Below are 25,683 nucleotides of genomic sequence, written 5' to 3'. Positions count from 1 at the left end.
CAACTGGTGAAGAAGCAGCATCAGATTAAATCTGAGGAGCCTGACCCCACACGGCTCCCTTTGGATCCTCTTCTCTATAGTCACAGCCTCTAATCTAATAACCCTTCTAAGGAAGGGCACTCATTAGCGGAAGACAAAAACTTCATGTTATCTTGAGTATAAAATAAACAGAATTTGTCAAAAAAACCCCTACTAAATTAGTACCTTCTTTTGTATATTCACTGACTCCCCCACCAAAAAAATCCTATTACATAATTTAGGACTCAACAAAGAGAAGGGATGTGTCTTGGCCTGCTCAGCCTCCATAACAAAATATCACAGACTGAGTGGCTTAAATAAAAATTATTTTTTTTATAGTTCCAGAGCTCAAATTCCACAGTCTGGTAGATTTCGTCTCTAGTGAGGCCTCTCCTCTTGGCTGGTAGATGGTGACCTTCCTGCTGTGTTCTCACAGAGCCTTTCCTCTGCATGTGTCCAGAAAGAGAGTGTGCGTGTGTGTGTGTGTGTGTGTGTGTGGTCAGTTGCTCAGTCGTATCCGACTTCTTGTGACCCCATAGACTGTAGCCTGCCAGGCTCCATGGGGTTCTCCAGGCAAGAATACTGGAGTGGGTTGCCATTTCCTTCTCCACAGAAAGAGAGTAAGCTCTTCCAGAGACTCTTCCTCTTCTTATAAGGACAGACTTATAAAACAAAACCCCACCCTTATGACCTCATCTAACCCCAACTGCCTCTATAAAGGCCCTCTCTCCAAATACAGTCACACTGTGGGTTGGAGGCTTCAATCTGCAAATCTGGAGGGATGTAACTTAGTCCATAGCAGGACAATCCTCCAATCTTGGGCCAAGAACGTCCCTAAAACACGTGAGAACTTGGGGTAGATCCCATTACAAATTAATGAGGGGAAAATAGCATGTTCAATAAGTGGTATTAGTGCAATAGGGGCGGGGCTGGCCCATAGCCATTAGTGACCGTTAGTGCTGGACGGGATACCGTGAGAACCTGGGTAGGGGGAACAGTTAGGGTGAGACCCAGGGTGCAGTTAGAGAGCCACTTGGTCAACGGTCAGCCTGACAGTGGTCCTCGTGGCAGAGAGTGCAGTGTGAGTCGGATCAAAGCCTTCTCCCTGGGGTTCTCCAGGCCCTTGGTCCTTGAGTGAGCTAGTGGCCTGGGGACAGGGTGGGAACTGTGTCCCACAGGTTGCTCAGAGAAATTTTGAGAAGGAAGAGAAGTCAGAATATTAGCAACCAGAGTCAGGAGAAGGTCAGGACAGTCACCAGAGTTCTCTGCATCCAAAAAGAACAAATACAATGAAACCAAGAGGAGTGTCTCATTGAATTTTAAACTTGAAGTGTATTTTTTTTTTTTTTGCAATTCAAAATCATTTTTGTTATTACTAAACCCATAATAAATGGAAACAGAAGTGTAGGCCGTATCCGAATTATTTGTCTTGTTAATGAAAGATCGAGTTTGTGAGGGCATTTGAGAGACCTGGACAACGATCTAATAGATTACAGTTCCATTCCGAGGCAGAAAAAAAATACTTAGAAACCTGCAGGAAAGCTGTATATTTATTTTCATAAATAAGAATTTTATAGCCAATGCATGCTAACCATTTTACAATCCCTTGTAGAGACTACAGTTCTTGTTGGTTGTGGGAAGTTTCTAGTGACAATTAGTCATATGGTCTAAAGAGACTTTGGCAATCTAGATGCCTCCTCCATTGCCCAGGTTTGCCCTTGAAATAACAAAGATACAGAGAGGTCAACTGCATATTGACAGTTGACAGGTACATTAATATGCTCTCAGTTATGGTAACTGAATCACACACGTTGTTATTATGTATCAAGAAGGCAAAATGCGTACATGCTTAATTGCTTTTGTTTTTCAAGCACGAAAGGAAAAAAACAATTTTAACTCAATAGAATGAAGGCAGTGAAAACCGAAGCAGAATTTTAACCAATCTCTTTGTAAAACTGTGAATTTATTCCTATAGCTCTAGCTACAAAAATGTGAGTAACTTTCCCTGTTTTAAAGATGTGTTTATTTATCGTAGCAAAAATTCTGAACCTGTGTTTCTCTAATATCATTTCATAAAAGAAAAAAACAATTTTTAAAAAAAATTCCTCAAATTTTTATCAGCTAAACAACATGTATATGAAGCTATAAAAAATTTCTTTACAAATGAGGTTTAATACCTATGCCAAATAGAAACAGAAGTATCTTTTACTGTGCTGAATTTCCACATGGTTCAAATGAAAAGTTACTATTATGCTTGTGAAAAATATCACATACAAATTAATACATGAAATATTAGCAACACAACATTATAAACAAACAACTATTCAAACACATTTTAATTATATAAAACACAGATTTGCTAAAAATAATACAGCAAACTTATATTTTAGAGTGAGAAAAAATACAGCAAACATATTTTAGAGTGAGCACTGATACAGAAATAAAAACCTAAAATTCTCATAATTTGATCAAAACATAAATAATTTTCCTTACAAAGAGGAGTTCTAAACATAAATAATACAAAAATGATGAGCTCAACTTAATTTTTACATAAAACTTCAATAATCACCCATTATCTTTGGACATATTAAGGATTTAAGACAAAGGAAAAATATTGAAGCAGAAAAATAGGTTTTCTGCAATCTTCTTCTAAAATTGACTACTATCATTTCTTCTTCCCATATGCCATTACATTTATGACAATAACTCAAACCTTCAATTAAAATATATGGTTTAAGCAGATGAAACTACAGAGAACTCATTTGGTCCCATTCATAGATTAAAGCTAAGTCGTTGTTGGCTCAAGTCAATGAACCTGCATTAATCATCTCCTGATTTTATAAATGCTTTATTATTATCAAGACATTTTTTTAATTCTTTCCTAATTCCCCATATCCTACAGGACATTATGTCTCTTCAAAAACAGTCTTTTTCTTCCTCATCAACATGTGGGGGCACATATTTGTTCTCCATCCAAGTCACTTAGACTTCATGGTAAGAAATATACAAATTTCATGTAGTAAGAACAAAATCAGACCCATCCAAATACCGGGATATTTTCTGAAAAGCAAAAATCTTACACTATTTACAAAAATGATATTCAATAATGAAGAACTGTACATGCTCGTCACCTCAGAAAAGCAGACTAACCTTAAAAAAAAAAAAAACTGTTCCATTTCAGGATGTATCACTCATACAAGGAACCTAAAAATCTTCTGCACTAAATTTGAAAATTAGATAAACTAATAGATTAATAAGTCAGACTTTTATTCTATTTGTAGTGAACTTGGCTACTTGATGCCAGAGTCCTCTCCAGATGTTCACGGAAATCATACACACATTAACAAGCAGTAATGACTTTTCACAGATCCTGTGTTGGCAGGACATATTCTGCACCTAAAGTTTTTGGTACTTAAGACTGATGACTGAAGAACTGTACTGTAGTTAATTTGAGAAAATAAGGTTATATGGATACATATCTCACCCTTCCCTAGAATTTTCCATTAAAACGCTGGTAGATTTTTATTTTGAGAAGAATTTAAAATATCCTATAGTCTTTGGGAACCAACTTTTAAAGCACCATGATATGCATCATTTCTTAGCCTTTCCTAACAGTTTACATCCATTGCTTCTCTCAAGAGCCTTATTGCATTAATAATGCTGTGCCTGAGGAAGTCTTTTTCAACATTTTAAAGTGTGTGAATGCATCTGTGTGAGTGTCTGGTATGTGTCTATGTGTCTCTATGCGGTCGATTTCTGTTCAGATTGGCAACACTTCAGATGTGAAGCTTTCTGCTTAGCAATTAATCTGCTTTCTAAATTTTTGCCTTGGCTCCTTGTTGAGCAAAAAATGAAAGGACAGAGCTGATCCTTTAGGAGAGTCAGTTAACAAAATAAAGACGACTTCCTGTTGTTCAGTGGTCACAATTTTAACTGGGTGAATTTGCTTTATCCTTTGGGTAGAAGATAGGGTATTCAGTGAAATTTTGGGGGATGTTGGTTTATGAACTGTAAACTAGAAGAGTTAACATAAGTTCATATTAGTATGGCTTCACAGTTGTGAGCCTACGGAGAGATCTAACTGACTCCAAGTCATATATATATACACACACATATATATATATATTTATATTTATATGGGTCTACATTTACAGATGACAACAAGAATTAACACAGAATAAAATGGAAGGCACAAGAGGGTATTAATCTCTTCCTATGAGTCTGGCTTTCTAATACCACCCCTCCAAAAATGTCTTAAATAAAAAGTCATCCTATGATCATAGAGAAATATAATGAGTAAAAAGTTATCTCATGGCCAGAGTATCTTGTTTTATATGAGAAATCCATGGATGCTCAAATGCTATTTAAATGGAAGCTAAACCAGATAAACTGTCCTTTGCATGAAAAATGACTTTAGTTCAACTGGATGGACATGAGTTCGAGTAAGTTGGTGATGGACAGGGAAGCCTGGCGTGCTGCAGTCCATGGGGTGGCAAAGAGTCGGACATGACTGCAACTGAACTGAACTGAAAAATCTTCCTTACTCTTACTGTGTAACTCCCAGTGTTCCATTTCAACTAACAAACCCATTATTGACAAGTGTGTTAAATGCAATTAAATTTAAGAAAAGCATTTGATTAAAACTATGAAAAATAAAATTAAAACTGAAAACTATCACAAGAAGTAACAGATCAAAACATTCTATGACTGGTCACCACATAAAAGCTCCGTCGGTTTTTCATAGAACCCTTTATAAAACAATACCTGAAGCCTAACCAAGATCTCTTCTGCTCACTCACATAAATGGTCTCCAAACCAGTCAGTGAGTCTCAATTTGTGGAGCTAATCTTCCACGGAGGCCACCATTCCCAAAGAAAACTATCGTTTGGGAGGTGAACTAATTTGCATCATTTGTGTTAAAGTCATCTCCAAAATGACCGTTTACAGAAATTATCTGTTAATGATTCTTCTTTGGTAAGACAACATTTTTTTTCTTTTTTTTTTCTTAGTAACATATGCTTGCAAAGTGTTTTAAAGTCATTAGTGATTGTTCATTCCTCAAGTTAGGTCACAATTATAGATAGGTGGTGAAATATGCACATACAAGTATTATATCCCAGTGTTAAAACTTTCTGCCACAGTTATTGTAGCCTATCACTTTCTTAAGTATATTTAAATACCAAAAGTTGTGTTTCATTTAAAGTGACATTGTGCTTCACTAAGATGACTCTTAAAAAGTTCCTCCAAACCTAAATGTTAAGTGTGTATGTGTATGTGTGTTTGTGTGTGTGTGTGTGTGTGTATTAGTCGTTCAGTCATGTCTTACTTTGCAACCCCATGGACTGTAGCCTGGCAGGCTCCTCTATCCATAGGATTCTCCAGGCAAGAATACTGGAGTGGGTTGCCATTCCCTTCTCCAAAACGTTGAAGCAAATAACAGGAAAAAATGAGAGACAATATCTTTATTGAAGAAGGAAGAGACAGATAAAATCCTCATTAAAGAAAGAAGAATCACCTTGATAATTACTTATAATTTCTTATATGCAATCTTTTATTTTTATAAACTATTTGAAATCATTAACTCCAGACCCAGTAATAGGGTAGGAATTTAACAGTAAAAAACATAGTAGTCTATTGCCCTAGCAATAAAGGTTATTAAGATGATTGCCTATCACCTGTAAAGCTTTATACTGTCTCACTTGAAAAAAATAAACCTACTAGTAGAAAGAACAATCTAGAGTTTATATTAGAAATATAGTACCCCATTTATAATTCATCCTCCTAAATTAATATACCTGTATATCAGTATCTCTTTCCAATACTGTTATAGTCACTGCATATACTTCCTATTTATGGAAAATATTAAAATAGCTTTTAAGAAAAATATATCAGTTTTCTATAGTATTATTGAGCGCTTTATATAACTTTAATTCCAAATGATTGGTTATGAAACCTAGACGGGGGGGCGGGGCGTAAACCTTTGAAAATCATCATTAATAATGAATTTGATGAAAGCATAAGAAGTTAAAACTGCAAATTTCTACATAACTAACAAAAAATATTCTTTAATATGAGAAAACATATTATTTCTATATTTAAGGAAGAACTACATCATCTCTTAAAAATTCAAAACTAACGTGACCTTTTTTCCCCACATATACCTGATGAGGCAATCTGTTTTAATTTAATTAACCCTAGAACTGTAATCAGGAACTGGTTTCATTATGACACTTTTTAAACTTTTTTCAACAATTTCTATCCTATAGCTTCAAATTATAGAGAAAAGAATCTCCTTAAAAGTCTAAATATAAGTGACCATGAAAAGAAGTATTTGCTGATACCCCTAAGGGAAAAAATACGACAGGGCAGTTCTAATAAAAAATAACATAAAAAGCAAGAGAAACTGAGGTGTGACAAAATCTTATAGCCTAAGTTTTTTTTCCTACTACACAACCTTGCTCTTTTTGTTAAAAAAAAACTGTTTGGAGAAAATTCAATCTTTGGAATACCCAATATTGAGTTTTCTAATATAATAATATGAAGAGAGGAGTATTATTGGTAATGGTAGACTGGATCAGCTAAAATCCATAGGATACCAGAATCTGTAAACCACCCAGACAGGCTCAGTGATATAATTAGGTGTTCCTTTCTGTAATTCCTTCCTGAGTGTGTGTCATTAAAGCCGGACGATTAAAATCTGCGGTACTTAAGGGAGGGGCATGACAATATTGTCGAGGAATACATTGAGTGAATACTTCCTCCTTCCAAAATGAATACCTTGCATTATCCTTTTAGTTCTTTTAAGGTGGATTTTGGCTAAGGAGGAAGAAAGAAAGGAATGTCAACAGGACACAGAAACATTTCAGTCTATTGCCATCTTCAAATTATCTCTGAAACTAAGTTGCAATGAGTTTATTCAAGAGTTTATTGCTTTAAAAAAAATAGTACATGCTTTCCTATTACCATTTTTTTTAATTCTATGCCCTCTTAGATAAGGGCTTTAGCATCGGCTGCCATCCAATAATCTCACTTCTCAAGAACAGGTGTGGTCCTGTGTTTTTTCATCTTTACAAAGACAAGTGGCTAACTGTCTTCCCGTGCAAAATCCCCTCTATTACGCTTAATTTTTCTACATGACTTTTAAAAACACAGCTCATAAAAAGAAGTCACTCTCCTTTAGTAGCTATTCAAAGTTATCTAGTCTTTCCCATTAGTCAGGCCTCTAATGTTAAATTTCAGTAGGTAGTATTCAACCACATTGCCACATTATGTTTAGCAATAGCTATATACTTCTTCTTCAAGTATTTAATCCTTCATTTTTCTTATACTCAATATACTCTCTTTTAAAAAATCATCCATGCTATGACAAATTATCCTTGTTTTGTTCGTTGTCATCATTTTCTTGTGGACTAGTGATTTTTACTTCTGGTTTTGGTGGTCTTTGAGGGTCCAAGTCAGCCTGAGGGAAAAATAGATGAAAATAAAGTATTTAGCTCTTTAGTTACAGAGGCAATAAAATTTACAAGGGAAAAAAATGACTCAATATTGTCTTTAACCCTTATAAATAGTTAATCCTTATAAATAATCCTATAGAAATACCTCTTCATGTTCACTGCCAGCTCCTTGAGACTTTATTTCCTCCTCCACCGCTTCTTGAAGCTCATTATTAACCTGCGCCAGTTCCTCGCCATTTTCTTCATCGGTCCCTCCGTTCACACGAGCAGCAGAACCTGCCTGCTCCTCTCTGTGATCTGGGATCTCCTCTGCTTGCTCTGCAGCTTCAGGCTCCTCCTGGTCTCCTTCTTCCTCTTTAACTTCACCATTCATTCCTGAGAAGTCGTCCTTCTGTTCCACCTCCTTGTTTTCCTTCTCTCTATCTTCTTCCTCATCTACTATTTCTGCTGGCCTCTGATAGATCAAAAGAAATAATGGATAAAGATAGGAAGCAGACCAGAGATTTTTCCATGGCACACTATAATCATATAATTATAGTATGACTGTCAAGTAAAACTTCCGTACATTTGCACATATACAGTATGTCCTGTGTAACCTCCACTGCATAGCTATAGATACCACTCTTCGCAAATATTTTCTCATTGAATTCTCACAATGATCCTATAAGGTTGGTAGTATTCCCATTTTACAGGTGAGAAAACTAAGGTACAGGGAGATCAAGTATCTAGGCCAAGATTCCACTGCTTATAAGTGGAAGAGCCAGAATGAGAACAAAGCATGTGACTCCAAAATTAATGTTCTTACTCCCCATGGCAAAGAGAAAATTAATAAGATCCTTGGCCAATGTTTAGTGGAATGTCTGGCCCAGAGGAGGAGATTAAAAAAAAATTCTTTGGAGAGAGGTTATCATCCCCATCACTAGTGTTTGGTATGTATTTAAATTTCTAAGTGTGAAAAAAGGGGACAACGATGCCAGGGATGTGAATCCAGGTTTTCTAAAAAAAAAATGCGGATAGCTTTCCATATAATGCCTAAGAAAGCTGACTGTATATCTGCAAATACAAAAATTGATTGTCGTGAAGATCCAAAGCCAAGAAACAATAGGTTCTTTCTATGAAAATGCTTAAGTACTTTGTAAACTCCAAAGGAGCTTTTACTGTTTTTTGGATACCTGTAAGTCTGTTTTAAAAGAGAACAAGAGGCAAAATTCCAGAGGCAAGATTTTGGAGAGAGAAAGACCCAGGTTCAAGTCTTGGCCAGGCACTGTCTATTACCCAATTTCTTTGAATTTCAGATTCCCCACGTGTAAAATAAGAATGTAATAAAACTTCCATGGGGAGTAAATAAGTTATATATAGTACCTAGCAGAGCACTTGGCACTGCATGATCCTAAAAAATAATAATAATAAAATAAAATATTTTCTCATTTGTTGTTCTCTTTCTTTCCTGCACCTACCATATTTCTTCATTGCCATAAATAAAATAAGTTTTTTTTTGTTTTAAGGATCAGGTAGAAAGAACATAGAATTTATTTTATGTTAAGACCCCATACCTGCCTCTTTCCAGCTATCTGACATTGAACAGGTCCCTTAATCATCTGGAATCTGGAAAATGAAGGTTTGAGGTGCAATAACTCTGACCTCCCTTATAACTCTGGAAGTCCATTCTCCTATAACGGCCCAAATTCTTCTTGTGAAGTGAAAGCCACTCAGTTGTGTCCGACTCATTGCAACCCCATGGACTGTAGCATGTCAGGCTCCTCTGTCCATGGAATAAATTCTCCAGGCCAGAATACTGGAGTGGTAGCCATTCCCTTCTCCAGGGGATCTTTCCAACCCAGGGATGGAACCCAGGTCTCCCACATTGCAGGTGGACTCTTTACCATCTGAGTCACCAGGGAAGCCCCAAATTCTTCTTATGGGGCTATAAGTAGTCTTCTTATAAGTCACCATAATGTGCTCAGTTTTGGAAGTAAAGAAGGGAGGAAATGGAGCAGAGTAGACTAAAAATTCTGGATAAAATTCAACACATTATTTTGAATAGGAAAAGACATCAAAGAATGCAGAGCAGGGCAGTTAACACATCACGTGATTGCAGGGCAGGCGGAGAGAGCAGTAACTCAAGGTGGGGTGAGGTGGCCTGAGGCCAGAGCTCACAGATCTGTGCACAGAGATTTCTACAGGACGGCATGACTGCATTTACAGGTGGAGAACAAAAGACAGGCAGCAAACACACTAACCACCCATCACCCATAAGAGTCAAATGTCACTCTCAGTCCTCATACATTCATCATTTCCTAAAACCCTCACAGAAACCCTACGAAATAGGCTTCTGATGCCCATTACATGAATTAGGAAAATGAGAAATCACTCAATGCTGCCAGCATCACAAAGCAGGTGAATACACAGGGCAAAGGTGGAACCCAAGGCAATCCTGTCCCAAAGTCCTGTATTCTTCCTCACAGTAATAACACTAGCAGTTGATAATTTACCCAGTTGCTGCTGTAAGCACACTCAAGGGTACTTTCAATGGCCAGAAAATACGACACATGCAGCTGACAATAATACTTTTACTGTTTAAGGAATTACTAACCTGAGAACAAAACATTTCTGAATTTCTATTAAAGACCAGTCGATCGAGGGAAGGAACATTATGAAGATTATTAGGCAGAGTATGTGAAGCAGGACAGGACAAAATCCAGAAATATCACAGCACTAATAGCCAGTAAGAATAAAACAATTTCTTTGCAAATTATCTCTGAGAATTGGATAACTGTCTATTAGTCTCCTGGAAAATGTAACCTTTATTATGCCTAAACTTGCTTTAGGGTTTCGCTGGTGGCTCAGATGGTAAAGAATCAGCCTGCAATGCAGGGGGCCGGGGTTCGAACCCTGAGTCGGGAAGATCTCCTGGAGAAAGAAATGGCAACCTATTCCAGTATTCTTGCCTGGGAAATCCCACAAACAGAGGAGTCTGGCGGGCTATAGTCCATGGGATCATAAAGAGTCGGACACGACTTCACCACTAAACAACAACAACAAAACTTGCCTTATTAAAAACAACTTTGGGTTTTGGTTTTAAAGAGAAGTTAGCATTTTTTTTTAATACAAAATCTTTAATAATAACAACAGAAAACTCAAATTTTAGTGTAATCATTTAGGAATCTAGATAGGTCCCTTGCTTCTGAGAATGTATTACAAGAGCTTGCTGAAGTCTGCTAAGGTAACTACTGCTGTCTCCGTGGGGAAAAGTCTGTTTTCCTTTACTGACATCTGGATTTATACCTAAAAGTTGCCAAATGATAGAGTGTTGGTTTCTGGTTTTGAGTTTCTCATCTTACTCCTTTCTTTACTCCCAAATGTATATTCATTTTTTTCCCCTTTAATGAAAAGACCTGGGCTGCGACATGCGCTAATCTCCATTTACGGACAGAGATACCCAGCCCTAAATCCAGGCTCTGTTCTCTCTGCTGTTATTGTTATCACTACTAACAAGCAGTGTTATGTTTTTACCCCATTATTTCTATTAGACTTTCCCCAGAACAGCTATTTTAGTAGTCATCAAAAGAAGCCATATCTGGTTAGCTCAACTTTCAGAAATGCAAGGTTATGGGGCTGAAATACCAATTTGATCAATTTAAATAGGATGATAACATTAGTTAAAAGGCTTATAATCTTTTAAAATACCCTGAGTGTAGTACGAAATTTACTACAACACTACAATTCAGGGCAAAAAAAATAAATAAATAAAAGAAAGAAAAAATGCTTCTATGACAGATCTGTAATGAATAAATGAAAAGCAATGCGCTTTTTGGTGTAATCTCCTTTGAAGCAAGCATTAAATTATTAAAGATGTTTCCAGTGTATACATCAATCAAATCATCCCCAGAAGGAACACTGAGTTTTATACCTATATACACACACAAGGATAAAATCTATACCATAGTAAGTAAGGGCTTGCAAAGAAGTAAAAAATTTAAAAACCACTGCTTCTATAAGAGAGTGGGTGTCCATTAATAGACAGCCACATTATATTTTAAGTGTGATCTCATTCCACTTCATCAAAAAAAAAAAAAAAAATCTTAGCAACTATTTAATTTCTTCAAAATCCCCAAGTTCTGAGTCCCTGCTTGTTAAGCTGAACCTGGCTGATTGCCAGCTAAACAGGGAGTCACATCCACCGGACCCCTGTGTCAGCGCACTGAGCGGGGGTGACCTGTGTACGGAGCCCACGTCCCACGCCACCACTCACCCAAAGAACCTTACAAGATCCAGATGAGGTTAACAGTTTCAACAAAGGAGAGTAGACACAGCACCAAAAGGGCAGGGTTGGAGGGTTTGGGGAGAAAGAAATGGAAAAGGTGCGAGTAAGAAATCACAAGTTCAACTTGAGAAAGTGAAGAAGGAGGAAGAGAGACAGGCAGGGAAGAGCCCTTTTTCCCAGGTCAAATCACACTGTCCCTTTTACAGTGAAGGGAAGCAGAGCTCTCATACATGATGTCACCTCTCCTTCCTGCAAGAGCCAGTTCTCACATGATCCCAAGGGACTGTGTTCAGACTTGAAGAAGATCACGAGGTGGGGGGTGGGGGCGGGGTGCGGGGGTGGGCAGTGGTTCCTAGACAAAATTTCTGCCTACTGATGTCTTCTACAATGGTGATGTCAACTGGCAGTGTAAAATATATACTGTGCAAGATGAGACAGCTGTGGGCTGGTGGAAATAATGACCGCACAGAATTGAGTAAGGACCAAATGAGATCATGCACATGAAAGACCATTATAAACTGGAAAAGCTATATACATATGCATATATATATACATGTATGTTTATTACTGTTACCACTCCATTTTTCTTGTACTGAATGGAAGGAGTTGAGAGGTTGTCTGTGAAATAGTATAGTATAGGATTTGCACTAATGAAATTGTATTCTAGTGAGCCACTTAGAGCAGTATCCTTTCTAAATCACGTTCACAGTGAAAACAAATAAAATAAAGCAAGACACAGCAGTCATCTTGCTCTTTTTGGTTAACACAGGTAAAATGCAGGCTGATGTTCAACTTCCAGTCCATTGAGACGGCTAGGTGTGATTTTCATAAACTAATCACCCTTGCTTTTAGTTACTTGTATCTTTGCTTCTGAGTGCGCTGTTAGGCGCTTTTCACGACAAATTTACCATTCAATAGCTTTCTTTGTTTCTGAACTCTATTCACTCTTAAAAGTAATACAAATGTGTCACCAAGAGATACCAAAAAAGGATGACTTCCATAGATTAGTATGTGCACTTCAGCAATGGACAACTTTTCAGTTGTAATGACAAGTCAGCAGTAGCCATTCATCCTGTTCCTTCTACCTTTGCCTGGAAGGATCTACCTTCCCTCTGATAGACCCACCTTCTCTCAAAGCTGTCCTTGTCCCCTCAGGCCAGTTGTCACTCCTTATCTGCACCCTCAGAACATCATTCAAACTCTAATCTCAGTGTACTGTTATCCTCTGCTTTGTGAGATATGAAAACAGTGAACATGAATTGCAGTCGAGTAGATGCCTCAGACAATGCTTGGAATGATTGTGGAATAATGGGGAAACATCAACCTTTAGCTTTAGGGAGGCCTTCTGGAAGTTTCTAGAAGCAAGGGTTCTTTCTTATTCATCTTTGTGTCCATCACCCTGTTTCCCACAGGACTGCAATTCGTTGTCTTAAACTAAACCCAAATGTGCCTCCTACAGATAAAAGCCAGCATAGTGTGTGCCTGAAGGGACAGGTGATGGTGACAAGACTCATGTCTATTGGGAACTCCATCCAGTACCTGATCTTATGTTCCATGTACTTCATATGCATGATCATACTTAAACTCACTGATAGGGCCCACATGGGATCTCATTGTTGAGATGGCTCATTATGTTGACCTCACAAACAAAGAATAAAACGATCAAGTGATCATTTTAGTGATCTCAAGTGATCCTTGAGACTGCCCAAACTGCCCAAATGACATTCTGTTTTCTCACTGGCACCTACCTTCTCAAAGCTACGAGACCACCAGATTCTAGACCTCCAGCTATGTGACCACAGGGCTCAACAACAGGCTAAAAATTAACCATCCCTTCAGAGAATTTTTCATGGGCAGAGTATAAGAAAGACCCCATCAGAAAGTGAGGACACTGGTTCTCCTGAAGGGCCAGTCACCCTCTCGCTTCCCTCTAATAAATTTCCCTTTTCTTGCCTGACTGCCTGGCTAGCTCTCTTTTTCTCTACACTCGCTTTACACTAACCTCACCACCATTTGATGAAACTGCTATTCTCATCCCAACTTGCAGACAAACAAACTGAAGCATAAAGAGTTAAACTTGTTCAAAACCCCACAGTAGAGACAGAGGGTATGAACACTTTTATGATCATGAGACTATACTATTTCCCCAAGATAATGTTCGGAGCAACCTCCCAAACTGAACACCGTGTTAAACAGTTACTTCCAGTTTCATGTCTTCTAAGCCAGTGGTTCTCCATCACCTGGCATCTTGTTAAATGCAAATTCTGAGTCAGCACTTCTGAGCCTCCGCATTTCCAACAGCTCAGGTGTGCTGATGTTGCTGGTCCCTAGAGGGCACTTCAGTTCAGTTCAGTCGCTCAGTCGTGTCCAACTCTTTGCGACCCCATGGACTGCAGCACGCCAGGCCTCCCTGTCCATCACCAACTCCCAGAGCTTACTCAAACTAATGTCCACGGATTTGGTGATGCCATCCAACCATCTCATCCTCTGTTGTCCCCTTCTCCTCCTGCCTCCAATCTTTCCCAGCATCAGGGTCTTTTCCAATGAGTCAGTTCTTCGCATCAGGTGGCCAAAGTATTGGAGTTTCAGCTTCAGCATCAGTCCTTCCAATGAATATTTGGAACTGATTTCCTTTAGGATGGACTGGTTGGATCTCCCTGCTGTCCAAGGGACTCTCAAGAATCTTCTCCAATACCACAGTTCAAAAGCATCAATTCTTCAGTGCTTAGCTTTATAGTCCAACTCTCACATCTGTAAATGACCAATGGAAAAACCATAGCTTTGATTAGATGGATAGCTTGACTAGATAGCTTTGACTAGTTGGTTAAGTAGTATCTTTGCTTTTTAATATGTTGTCTAGGTTGGTCATAGCTTCTCTTCCAAGGAGTAAGTGTCTTTTAATTTCATGGCTGCAGTCACCATCTGCAGTGATTTTGGAGCCCAAAAAAATAAAGGCTGACACTGTTTCCACTGTTTCCCCATCTATTTCCCATAAAGTGATGGGACCGGATGCCATGATCTTCGTTTTCTGAATGTTGAGTTTTAAGCCAACTTTTTCACTCTCCACTTTCACTTTCATCAAGAGGCTTTTGAGTTCCTCTTCACTTTCTGCCATAAGGTGGTGTCATCTGCATATCTGAGGTTATTGATATTTCTCCCGGCAATCTTGATTCCAGCTTGTGCTTCTTCCAGCCCAGTTTTCTCATGATGTACTCTGCGTACAAGTTAAAGAAGCAGGGTGACAATATACAGCCTTGACGTACTCTTTTCCTATTTGGAACCAGTCTGTTGTTCCATGTCCAGTTCTAACTGTTGCTGCCTGACTTGCATACAGATTTCTCAGGAGGCAGGTCAGGTGGTCTGGTATTCCCATCTCTTGAGGAACTTTCCACAGTTTATTGTGATCCACAAAGTAAAAGGCTTTGGCATAGTCAATAAAGCAGAAATAGATGTTTTTCTGGAACTCTCTTGCTTTTTCCATGATCCAGTGGATGTTGGCAATTTGATCTCTGGTTCTTCTGCCTTTTCTAAAACCAGCTTGAACATCAGGGAGTTCACGGTTCATGTATCGCTGAAGCCTGGCTTGGAGAATTTTGAGCATTACTTTACTAGTGTGTGAGATGAGTGCAATTGTGCGGTAGTTTGAGCATTCTTTGGCATTGCCTTTCTTTGGGATTGGAATGAAAACTGAACTGAAAAAATAAAGAAAAATAAAGTCTCTCACTGTTTCCATTGTTTCCCCATCCTTTTGCCATGAACTGATGGGAATGGATGCCATGATCTTAGTTTTCTGAGGCTTTTTAATCCATGTATATAACACAGGCAAGATCATAAATATACCACCACCCCCAAAAGATATCTTTGCTTAAAATTTCTAATTGTAATAATGCCTCACTAGATGAAAGTCATATTTTTAAGTTAAAAATACCAATTTAATTGAAAATTGGGAGAAAATAGGACTGACTGTTGGGCTTCCCGGGTAGTGGTAAAGAATCTGTCTGCCAATGCAGAAAATGCAAGAGATGCAGGTTCGATCCCTAGGTCATGAAGATCCCCTGGAGTAGGAAAGGGCACCCCACTCCAGTATTGTCGCCTGGAGAATTCCATGAGCAGAGGAGCCTGGCAGGCTACAGTCCACGGGGCCACAAAGACACGGACACGACTGAGCATCTAAGCACAGCACTGTTGACAGAAGTTCAGCCATAAAGACAGCTCTGCAAGATTTATTCTAATTACATCACCCTGCCACTCTTTCTTAAGAGTCACTTTATAAAAAAGAAACACATCATTGCCAAGGCAATAAACTAGGAAGATATTTTTACCTATGCTTAAAGGTCTTCTCCCTTGGTGTTTATGTCGAATTTTAGCCAATCTGTGACTAAAATTTGAAGGGAATAGTTTTAAGGTAGATACTGAAAACTGCTCCATCCTGACCTTTCAAGATTAGCTCATGCCTATGAGTAATTGTGTAATACTGTATTCTGTATAAAGCACAATTCTTACATTTCACTGGAGTCAAGAAAAGGTATTCATTATACCTCACCCCCTGCACTCACTAAACTGATACACATAATGATCCCACAAATCATGCAGATAAATTTCAGTCTCATAGTCTCACTGACTTCAAGAACATCCAGAGCGCAGCTAGATTAACAGACATATTACATATATGTGGACAGTTACAGAAAACATGTACCCTTAAACATAGAAGTTTTTGTAAGTTGAGACTTTTTACCTTTTTAAAATCACGTTATCTATCAAACAATTGCTCTTAATAGTTACTAGAAAAGTTATACTAGATTTTCTCCTTAACATGACAACACTGTTGATATTCCAAGTGCCTTTTTGCCTGCATTTGCCTACATGCATACCTGATTATTTATTTTGTAAGAGCCCATCCTGAGAAAATGGTTGATTTGTATGGCAAGACAGAAGAGGTCTGGTACTTATGATTGCTGGCTGCATCCAAGCACGGAAGGCTCAGGGGAAACCATAAGTATTCAGGTTTTCTAGATAATATGTGTTCAGCTACAAAGGTTAACTTAGGATTCCTGAGTGGTAAGAGGAAAGAAGATGGAATATGGAAATCATATGGAAATAAGCCACAAAATATAGGAAGCATCAATTACTTGGAAGGCATTTTCATAGACAGATGGGACTGCTTAGATAACTTACACTTTAAACTCACATCACACCTTTGACCGTAACCACAGCACCAAAAATTAGAAATGGGAAAAGCATTTAAATAGCACCTACAGCTGATGTCCCACCCACTTTAGAAGTAAATGTTGATTTTTCTTATATCAGAATTCCCCAAGAAATGTATTTGAAACTTTAAAACCCTTGCTATCTGAGGTAATAGCACAAGCTAGAACTTTCCAGGCAGGAGAGCCTACCTAACCACCCAAACATCCTCTCCATTCTTGCCTATCATTCCTGCTCCATCCTTGAAACATCCTAGACCTAGAAACTGGAGCTCAGAACACTACCACCCCCCCCCCAATAAAAATACCACCTTAGATGTTCATTTCTCGGTGTAACATTTGCTACCTTTGAAATTTAGGAGTAGGATATGTTATAGGTGTTTCTGTGGATTTGATGACAGAATTCAGGCAGAGATGCTGAAAGTAAAGAAGTTCCTGCACTTGTTTGATTTCTGTTCCCATGGAGACTAAAATCATCTCCCACCCAAGCTGAATGAGGTGTTTGGAAATAATCAGTTTCAATTTTTCATAACAGCAAAGTACTGCTTCCTATTTTCAGCTTTCAGAGGCTTAGTTTCACAAGGTAGGGGAAAATGGTTTGGATGTGGTTTGAAGTACAATGACCTACAAAAAAAAAAAAAAAAGTGGCTCTATTCACAGACATGACACTGTCAGGACACGGAGAGGGAACGTTTGGCCTGGCCACCCGATGACAGCTGACTAGCCTAGACCCGTTGAATTCCACAAGGGCCTAGACACTAGTAGGATAAGATATAATACTTTGAGAATTTATGTTTAGATAGCTATTTTTGAAAAAAAAACTTATCCCATTAAGTTTTCTCACTTGGCAAGTAAATGTTATCTTCTTTCACTTACATCAGAAATTCCTGAAGGCTACATGTTAATGTTTTAACACCATTTTAACACCATTCCTATCAATTAAACACGTCAACCAAGGGGATGTCACAAAAAGCCTCAGTGCTGACGCACAGGGAAGTTTAGAAGCAGAGCATCCTCATCTTAACTCTTCCTGCAGTGAGATGCCTGCAGCACCAAATAGGAATACAATTCACTAAAAGGAGGTTGACTTGAAGCTGAAAAGGCCATTTGCATACAATTCCTTTCATTTCAGGGAAGGCAGTGGAGGCCGAGCAGCCCTCCACTCAGGTGGAACCTGTTTCCATTTGTGAGATACTTCAGTTCAGTTCAGTTCAGTTCAGTCGCTCAGTCGTGTCCAACTTTTTGCGACCCCTGCAGCACGCCAGGCCTCCCTGTCCATCACCAACTCCTGGAGTTTACTCAAACTCCTGTCCATTGAGTCGGTGATGCCATCCAACCAGCTCATAGGGCCTCTGTTGTCCCCTTCTCCTGCCTTCAGTCTTTCCCAGCATCAGGGTCTTTTCCAATGAGTCAGCTCTTCACATCAGGTGGCCAAAGTATCGGAGTTTCAGCTTCAGCATCAGTCCTTCCAATGAATATTTGGAACCGATTTCCTTTAGGATGGACTGGTTGGATCTCCCTGCTGTCCAAGGGACTCTCAAGAGCCTTCTCCAATACCACAGTTCAAAAGCATCAATTCTTCAGCAATCAGCTTTCTAGTCCAACTCTCACATCCATACATGATTATTGGAAAAACCACAGCCTTGATGAGACAGACCTTTGTTGGCAAAGTAATACTCTGCTTTTGAATATGCTATCTAGGTTGGTCATAACTTTCCTTCCAAGGAATAAGTGTCTTTTAATTTCATGGCTGCAATTACCATCTGCAGTGATTTGGAGCCCAAAAAAATAAAGTGTGTCACTGTTTCCACTGTTTTCCCATCATTTTCCATGAAGTGATGGGACCAGATGCCATGATCTTAGTTTTCTAAATGTTGAGCTTTAAGCCAACTTTTTAACTCCCCTCTTTCACTTTCACCAAGAAGCTCTTTAGTTCTTCTTCACTTTCTGCCGTAAGTGTGGCGTCATCTGCATATCTGAGGTTATTGATATTTCTCCCAGAAATCTTGATTCCAGCTTGTGCTTTAACCAGTAGAGCATTTCTCATGATGTACTCTGCATATAAGTTAAATAAGCAAGGTGACAATATATAGCCTTGACGTACTCCTTTCCCGATTTGGAACCAGTCTGTTTTTCCATGTCCAGTTCTAACTGTTGCTTCTTGACCTGCATACAGATTTCTTAGGAGGCAGGTCAGGTGGTCTGGTATTCCCATCTCTTGAAGAATTTTCCACAATTTGTTGTGACCCACACAGTCAAAGGCTTTGGCATAGTCAATAAAGCAGAAGTAGATGTTTTTCTGGAACTCTCTTGCTTTTTGGATGATCCAATGGATGTTGGCAATTTGATCTCTGGTTCTTCTGCCTTTTCTAAATCCGGCTTGAACATCTGAAAGTTCGCAGTTCACATACTGTTGAAGCCTGGCTTGGAGAATTTTGAGCATTACTTTACTAGCATGTGAGATGAGTGCAATTGTGCGGTAGTTTGAGCTTTCTTTGGCATTGCCTTTCTTTGGGATTGGAATGAAATAGAAGCCCCTTATCTCCCAGCTTCTGTTCCTTGAGGTGTCCAGACAGAACGCCAGATAGTGTAGGCCCCCCACTTATGCCCCCAGCAGGCTGTATCTGTGTGGGGAAGTGGCTTTTCCTACTACAGTATGGGGCTTTGTTCCTTCCATGGCAAAAAAAAGAAGTCAAGACCCGCTTCCCTTCTGGTTCTCAACATTTTATAATTATTGTTTTAATACTGTAGTTGATGTGAGCGTGCTCAGTCGTGTCTGACTCTTTGTGACCACGTGGACTCTACCTGTCAGGTTCCTTTGTCCTTGGAATTCTCCAAGAATACCGGAGTGGGTTGCCATTTCCTCCTCCAGGGGATCTTCCCTACCCAGGGACTGAACCCTCATCTCTTCCATCTCCTGCATTGGCAGGCAGATTCTTTACCACTGAGCCACCTGGGAAGCCCTTATTTTAATGTATCAGTCCTGAATATTCATTGGAAGGACTGATGCTGAAACTGAAACTCCAGTATTTTGGCCACCCCTTGCAAAGAACTGACTCCTTGAAAAAGACCCTGATGCTGGGAAAGATTAAAGGCAGGAGGACATGGGGAAGACAGAGGATGAGATGGTTGGATGGCATCACCAACTCAATGGGCATGAGCTGGAGCACGCTCCAGGAGTTGGTGATGGACAGGGAGACCTGGCATGCTGCAGTCCATGGGGTCGCAAAGAGTCAGACACGACTGAGCGACTGAGCTGACCGGCCAAAAAGTTCATTTAGGTTTTTCCGTAACCTCTTAAGGAATGAATAAACACATTTCACTGATTTAATAAATCCATTTCACTGAAGTAGATTTAGGGGTCTGGTCAGAAGCAACAGCCTTCTTCATCTTTCTCTGTGTGTTTTATGGCATGTGAACAAGTAACAGAAACAAGCTCTCCATCGACCTTATCATTCATAAGAGAAGTTGTAAGTGACCTCTCATTCTCTAAAAGGGACAAAACTATGTCAGTGGGCATAGTTGCACTTCAAACCTCCTATTTCTGGTGATAGCTTCTAGGCTGCAGATTCTTTAAAATGCCATTGTGTTCTGTGTGTGTAGATCATGCATCACAAACTCAAATGACCCCAGGGGTTGGGCAAATAACATAAATGTGTAATTCAGGACAGGTGTGAGGTAATAGGGAGTGCTGAGACCTGTGATAAACAGAAGAGTACCCAGGGCTTCCCTGGTGGCTCAGGGGTAAAGAATCTGCCTGCCAATGTAGGAGATATGGGTTCAATTCTTGGGCCAGGAAGATCTTACATGCCACAGAGTAACTAAGCCTGTGCACCATAAACATTGAGCTTGTGCTCTAGAGCCTGGGAACCACAATGACTGAGCCCACGAATCACAACTACTGGAGCCCACATGCCCTAGAGCCCATGATCCACAAGAGAAATCACCACAATGAGAAGCCCGTGTATCACAGCTAGAGAGTAGGCACCGACTTGACACAACTAGAGAAAAAGCTGTGCAGAAACAAAGATCCAGCACAGCCAAAAATAGATAAATAAAGAATTTTTAAAGAGAGAGAGAGAGACAGAGCATACAAGGCCCACTAAGGAGATTCTATATTGTAAGCCTTGTGCCAGCCAAAAAGATTCTCATAGGAGCTTGGTCACAGGCTGCTAGTCTGTCATCCAAGGTGCAGAGAGTATGTAGACAGTTTATTTTCACAGTGATGAATTAGTGTGAAAGTGATTTCTGGTTAAACACAGCAGACTGAACAAATGTGTGGGGTTTTTTTCTTAGCTGTCTTCTGATTCCCATCTAAAATTTAGGTAAGGGAAATTTTTAAAGGGACGAACCTCTAGGGACAGTTTCCCAGCCCCCAAACCTGGGAAACTGTCTAAGCCAGTGGATATGGGGCCAATAACAGCAGAACTGAGGAAGCTAAAATTTGAGTCTGTAGGAAGGGAGGGAGAGCCAAGAAGCAAGCTTTGCATGTTGGAAAAAACTATAGAAGGGATTGGAGGCACCATCCATCTCCAAAAGAATGGGCATAAAGCGTAACTAGAAACAGGTGGATTGGCTTAGAGTCTTTGAAAGAAGGAGGTAGGCTTCCAAGATACCCTTTCTGCCCTTGGAGAAATAAAGGAGGCTTATTCTTTAAAGATGTTGAACCTTAGAGAGGCTGGACCCAAGCATAGTGAGAACAAAGACACCAAACTGAAACCCAGAAGAATAAACGTCTCTACTTAAACAGTCTTTTACTTAAGGTATCCATGCCTCCTTCCCACAGTCAGATCCCAAAATGCTCACAGCCAAGCTTACACCATCATGACAAGAGATTGAAAAATTCTACATAACAGAAACAGACCAACCCAAAGGAATAACACAGATATTGAAAGCTGGAGGTATGCCAATGAAATATAGCAAAATCAACCACTAGAGTGAAACTTCATTAGCTTAATGAGCTCTGCCAATGCACACAGCGTTCCCTAAGCTAAACAGAGTTTAGTTGCTTCACTCTAAACTCTAACCAAACATACACCTTAAATTTATACAATGATACATGTCAAATATATTGCAATTTTTAAAAAGTCTAACCAGACAGCCAAGGAGAACCTCTAACACGGAAACAGAGATCATGAAGGCAGAAAGAAATGAGGGAAAAAAAGAAACAAACATAGTTCAGGAAAAGAAAGTTTAAAATAATAGATTAATCCTTGGAGAGAGAAGGGAAGATATCACATACATAAAACAAGAACAGGATGCTATAAAAAGGAACAGTCACAGAATATGAAAGAGTTCTTAAAAATTAAAACTGCAATGGCTTGAAAAAAATCAATAGATGGAAAATAAATCCTGAAGCTTGTTGATTTTTTTTAAGTTGAGAAAAATGGCAAAAAAAAAAAAAAATCCATAAAGATATAGGAGGTCCTATACCCAAATACTTGGAGCTTCAGACGAAAGGTAGAGAAATGGAGAGAAGAACATTACCTAAGAAATATTTTTTTCCAGAACTGAAAAATAAACGTCTTCAGAATAAAACAGCCCAGTAAGTACCCAGTCCAATAAATAAAAAGATCTGCACCAAAGCACGTAACTGAAACTTTTCAGAACACCTAGAACAAAGAAAAGAGTTTAAAAGCTTCCAGAGACAGAAAAAGGATTATTTACAGAGGCCCAGGAAACAGAATGCCATCAGACTTCCCAACCATTCTAGACGGGAAGGACAGTTGAGCAACGCTCTCAGGATTCTGAGAGAAGCTATGACTAAGCTAGAATTTTATATCTAGTCCTGCTTATAATCAATTTTGAGTAAAGAAAAAAAAAGACATTTTCAGACATGCAGAGTCTCAAGAAATGACAGTGCGTCCCGTGAAACTTTTCCCAGGCAGCTGCTAGAGGTGAGCTCCACAAAACCAGCAAAGGTATGACCATGAAAGAGGGAGATGCAGAACCTAATAGGGAATCCACCCACTGGAGAAGCAAAAGAACTTCCCAAAATGATGGGGAAGAAAAATACCAGGAGAATTCAAAAAACTAGATCCAAAAACCAACTAACCAGCCTGATGACTGAGGCAGATGACTGAAGGGCTTGAGGAAAAGACGAACTTGAGATTTATTTATTATTGTCACTGTGTACCTGTCCTGGAGAAGGCAATGGCACCCCACTCTTGCCTGGAAAATCCCATGGACGGAGGAGCCTGGTGGGCTGCAGTCCATGGGGTCACTACGAGTTGGACACGACTGAGCGACTTCACTTTGACTTTTCACTTTCGTGCATTGGAGAAGGAAATGGCAACCTGCTCCAGTGTTCTCTCCTGGAGAATCCCAGGGACGGAGGAGCCTGGTGGGCTGCCGTCTATGGGGTCGAACAGAGTCGGACACTACTGAAGCGACTTAGCAGCAGCAACCCGTCCTGGTAGTTTGCAGATGGCTTGGAAATAGCTACACAGATGACAAAACTAATCAAATGAAAACTTAGAAAACTAAGAACAAAATTTTTTTAAAAAACATGGGCAATTACTAAAATAGGGAGGAGGAAAACAATATTACACAAGAAAGAAAAAGTGACTATCCTATATGGCTCAGCTAAAATAATACTTCCAGAGTAAAAATAAGGTGCAGATAGAACACTGATTTGGAAAAAAAAAAAATTATTATAAAACTAGAATGTAAAGAAAGAAGGAGAAAGGTGTGTGTGTGAATATGGCCTGATTTGGTGGGGGGAGGGGGGAGGCAGGGGTTGGTAAGAGATCTAAATAATCATCTTCCATCATCATTACAGGTAAAATTAATAAATAATATCTAAATTGAAAAGTAAAAGAAGATATTTAAGATGTCACCAATTAGAAGGATCTCCATTATGTTATATGTCTTAGAATTTTTAAAATGCCAATTAAACTATGACATGTCATCACTTGTAAGGCTCAAAGATCTCAGAGGTATTAAAATAGAGTGAAGAGAACATGTGGTTTAGAAACATAGCCATGTATTTGATGAGAAATAGCTAACAGCTCAAATCAGATCTGTAGAGCAGGAATCCAGGTGGGAACGGCTGGGGCAAGTGGTTGCTATTTTTGTCATAATTTTTGTTAGATTGGTTGATTTTTTAGAAGAGTATATGTGCAACTTTGTTATTAAGGATTTATTAAGTTTTAAATCAGTCAATAAGAAAACAGTATATATCAAAACTCCAATTAAAAAAAGAAAGCTTTCACTGCTCCTGGGTTCATGATGCTGGCTTAAATGTCATTTAAAGAAACTATTTACCATAAAAAAAAATCTTGCAATTCTCATTTTATTACTGGTTTTAGTGGTTTTAGTTGCTAAGTTATGTCCGACTCTTGCAACCCCATGGACTGTAGCCTGCCAAGCTCCTCTGTCCATGGGATTCTCTAGGCACAAAAACTGGAGTGGGCTGCCATTTTCTTACTCAAAATCTACTACAAATGGATGGAAAATGCTATAAAACAATCCAAGACCACTCTGAAGTTACTATCTACATTTTCTGCTCTCTTTTCTCAAAAGGCACAAAACCCAAAATATAATTGCTTCTCACCCTATTCTATAGGTATTTATGTGCCTGTGTCTTTTGAGATGGTGGCTTCTCCTGCCTGATCGTTACCTACTAGAGACAGTGTACTTATCTATAATGGAACAGTCTCATTTCTTGCCTCCTTAGCTTGGAAAAGCATCCGTTTATAAATGGAGCATACTGACACATGCGTCATCAGTGCTAGGGCACACAATCACAGGTACTGGTTAATCAGGCACTTCCTTCACTGCTTATGGGAAACCAGGCTGATCTGCAATGTGCATGCAAAAAATTATTTTTTAAAAGAGTATTTTATTCTTATGAGACCTAAACTCCTCCTTGAGAAAAGAAGCTGGTTTTGGCCTCCCCAAATCCATGAAAGAATGTGATATTCCTCAGTTTCCCACCGGTTTGGCAGTATTAGATGCAGGATTATTAACTTGTCTCTAAAAAAAATTAGGCATCTAGACCTTGGGACAGAGCTCAAACATGGATTTAGCTGAAATTAGTACACAACACCCCATTACACACACTTAAACACACAAACACAAAGCCAGATGGGATGCAGAGGCTGTGAGAGATCTAAAATTTTACCATACTTAACAAGCTGACACATTAGCCTGCCATCTTTCCATGGATGCTGGCAGAAGACAAGAGACAACTGGCTCAGAGACAAAGGACTTTACTGCTCACAGCAATGGCAGTAGCCAGAGGACTGGCATTTGTACCTACTGCCCAAGGCTCCGTTCCCACAGGGCATTGTGAAGGGGGCGAGACACATGGTGGCTTGCATTACAGCAGAAGAACCCCAGGCTTAGGGAATCCAAATCATTTTTTCCAAATATTTTTATTTTCATGAAACAAACATAAAAATTTACCATTTTAACTAGTCTTCAGCATACAATTCAATGGTTGCTGCTGCTGCCAAGTCACTTCAGTCGTGTCTGACTCTCTGCGACCCCATAGACAGCAGCCCACTAGGCTCCTCTGTCCCTGGGATTCTCCAGGCGAGAACACTGGAGTGGGTTGCCATTTCCTTCTCCAATGCAGGGAAGCGAAAAGTGAAAGTGAAGTTGCTCAGTCGTGTCCGACTCTCAGCGACCACATGGACTGCAGCCTACCAGGCTCCTCCGTCCATGGGATTTTCCAGGCAAGAGTACTGGAGTGGGGTGCCATTGCCTTCTCCCAATTCAATGGCACCACATCTTTTAT

The 25,683-nt window shown here is 39.4% G+C and overlaps 1 protein-coding gene across 3 annotated transcripts in view; it reads right to left on the bottom strand.

Annotated features, from left to right (window-relative positions):
• Positions 1–1,550: 1,550 nt before the first annotated feature.
• DCDC2 (doublecortin domain containing 2) overlaps positions 1,551–25,683 on the bottom strand; it is a 149,998-nt gene continuing 125,865 nt past the window's right edge. For all 3 annotated transcript variants that reach the window (XM_070778317.1, XM_070778316.1, XM_070778318.1), the window contains 2 exons: positions 7,618–7,926; positions 1,551–7,477 (listed from right to left, as the gene is read on the bottom strand). In XM_070778317.1, the coding sequence (XP_070634418.1) occupies positions 7,379–7,477; positions 7,618–7,926 (408 nt within the window). In that variant the 3' untranslated portion in view covers positions 1,551–7,378. The remainder of the gene's footprint in view (positions 7,478–7,617; positions 7,927–25,683) is intronic.

The sequence above is a fragment of the Bos indicus genome, chromosome 23 (genome assembly GCF_029378745.1).
Source record: "Bos indicus isolate NIAB-ARS_2022 breed Sahiwal x Tharparkar chromosome 23, NIAB-ARS_B.indTharparkar_mat_pri_1.0, whole genome shotgun sequence".
NCBI lineage: Eukaryota > Metazoa > Chordata > Mammalia > Artiodactyla > Bovidae > Bos > Bos indicus.
This window is presented reverse-complemented; position numbering and strand designations above follow the sequence as displayed.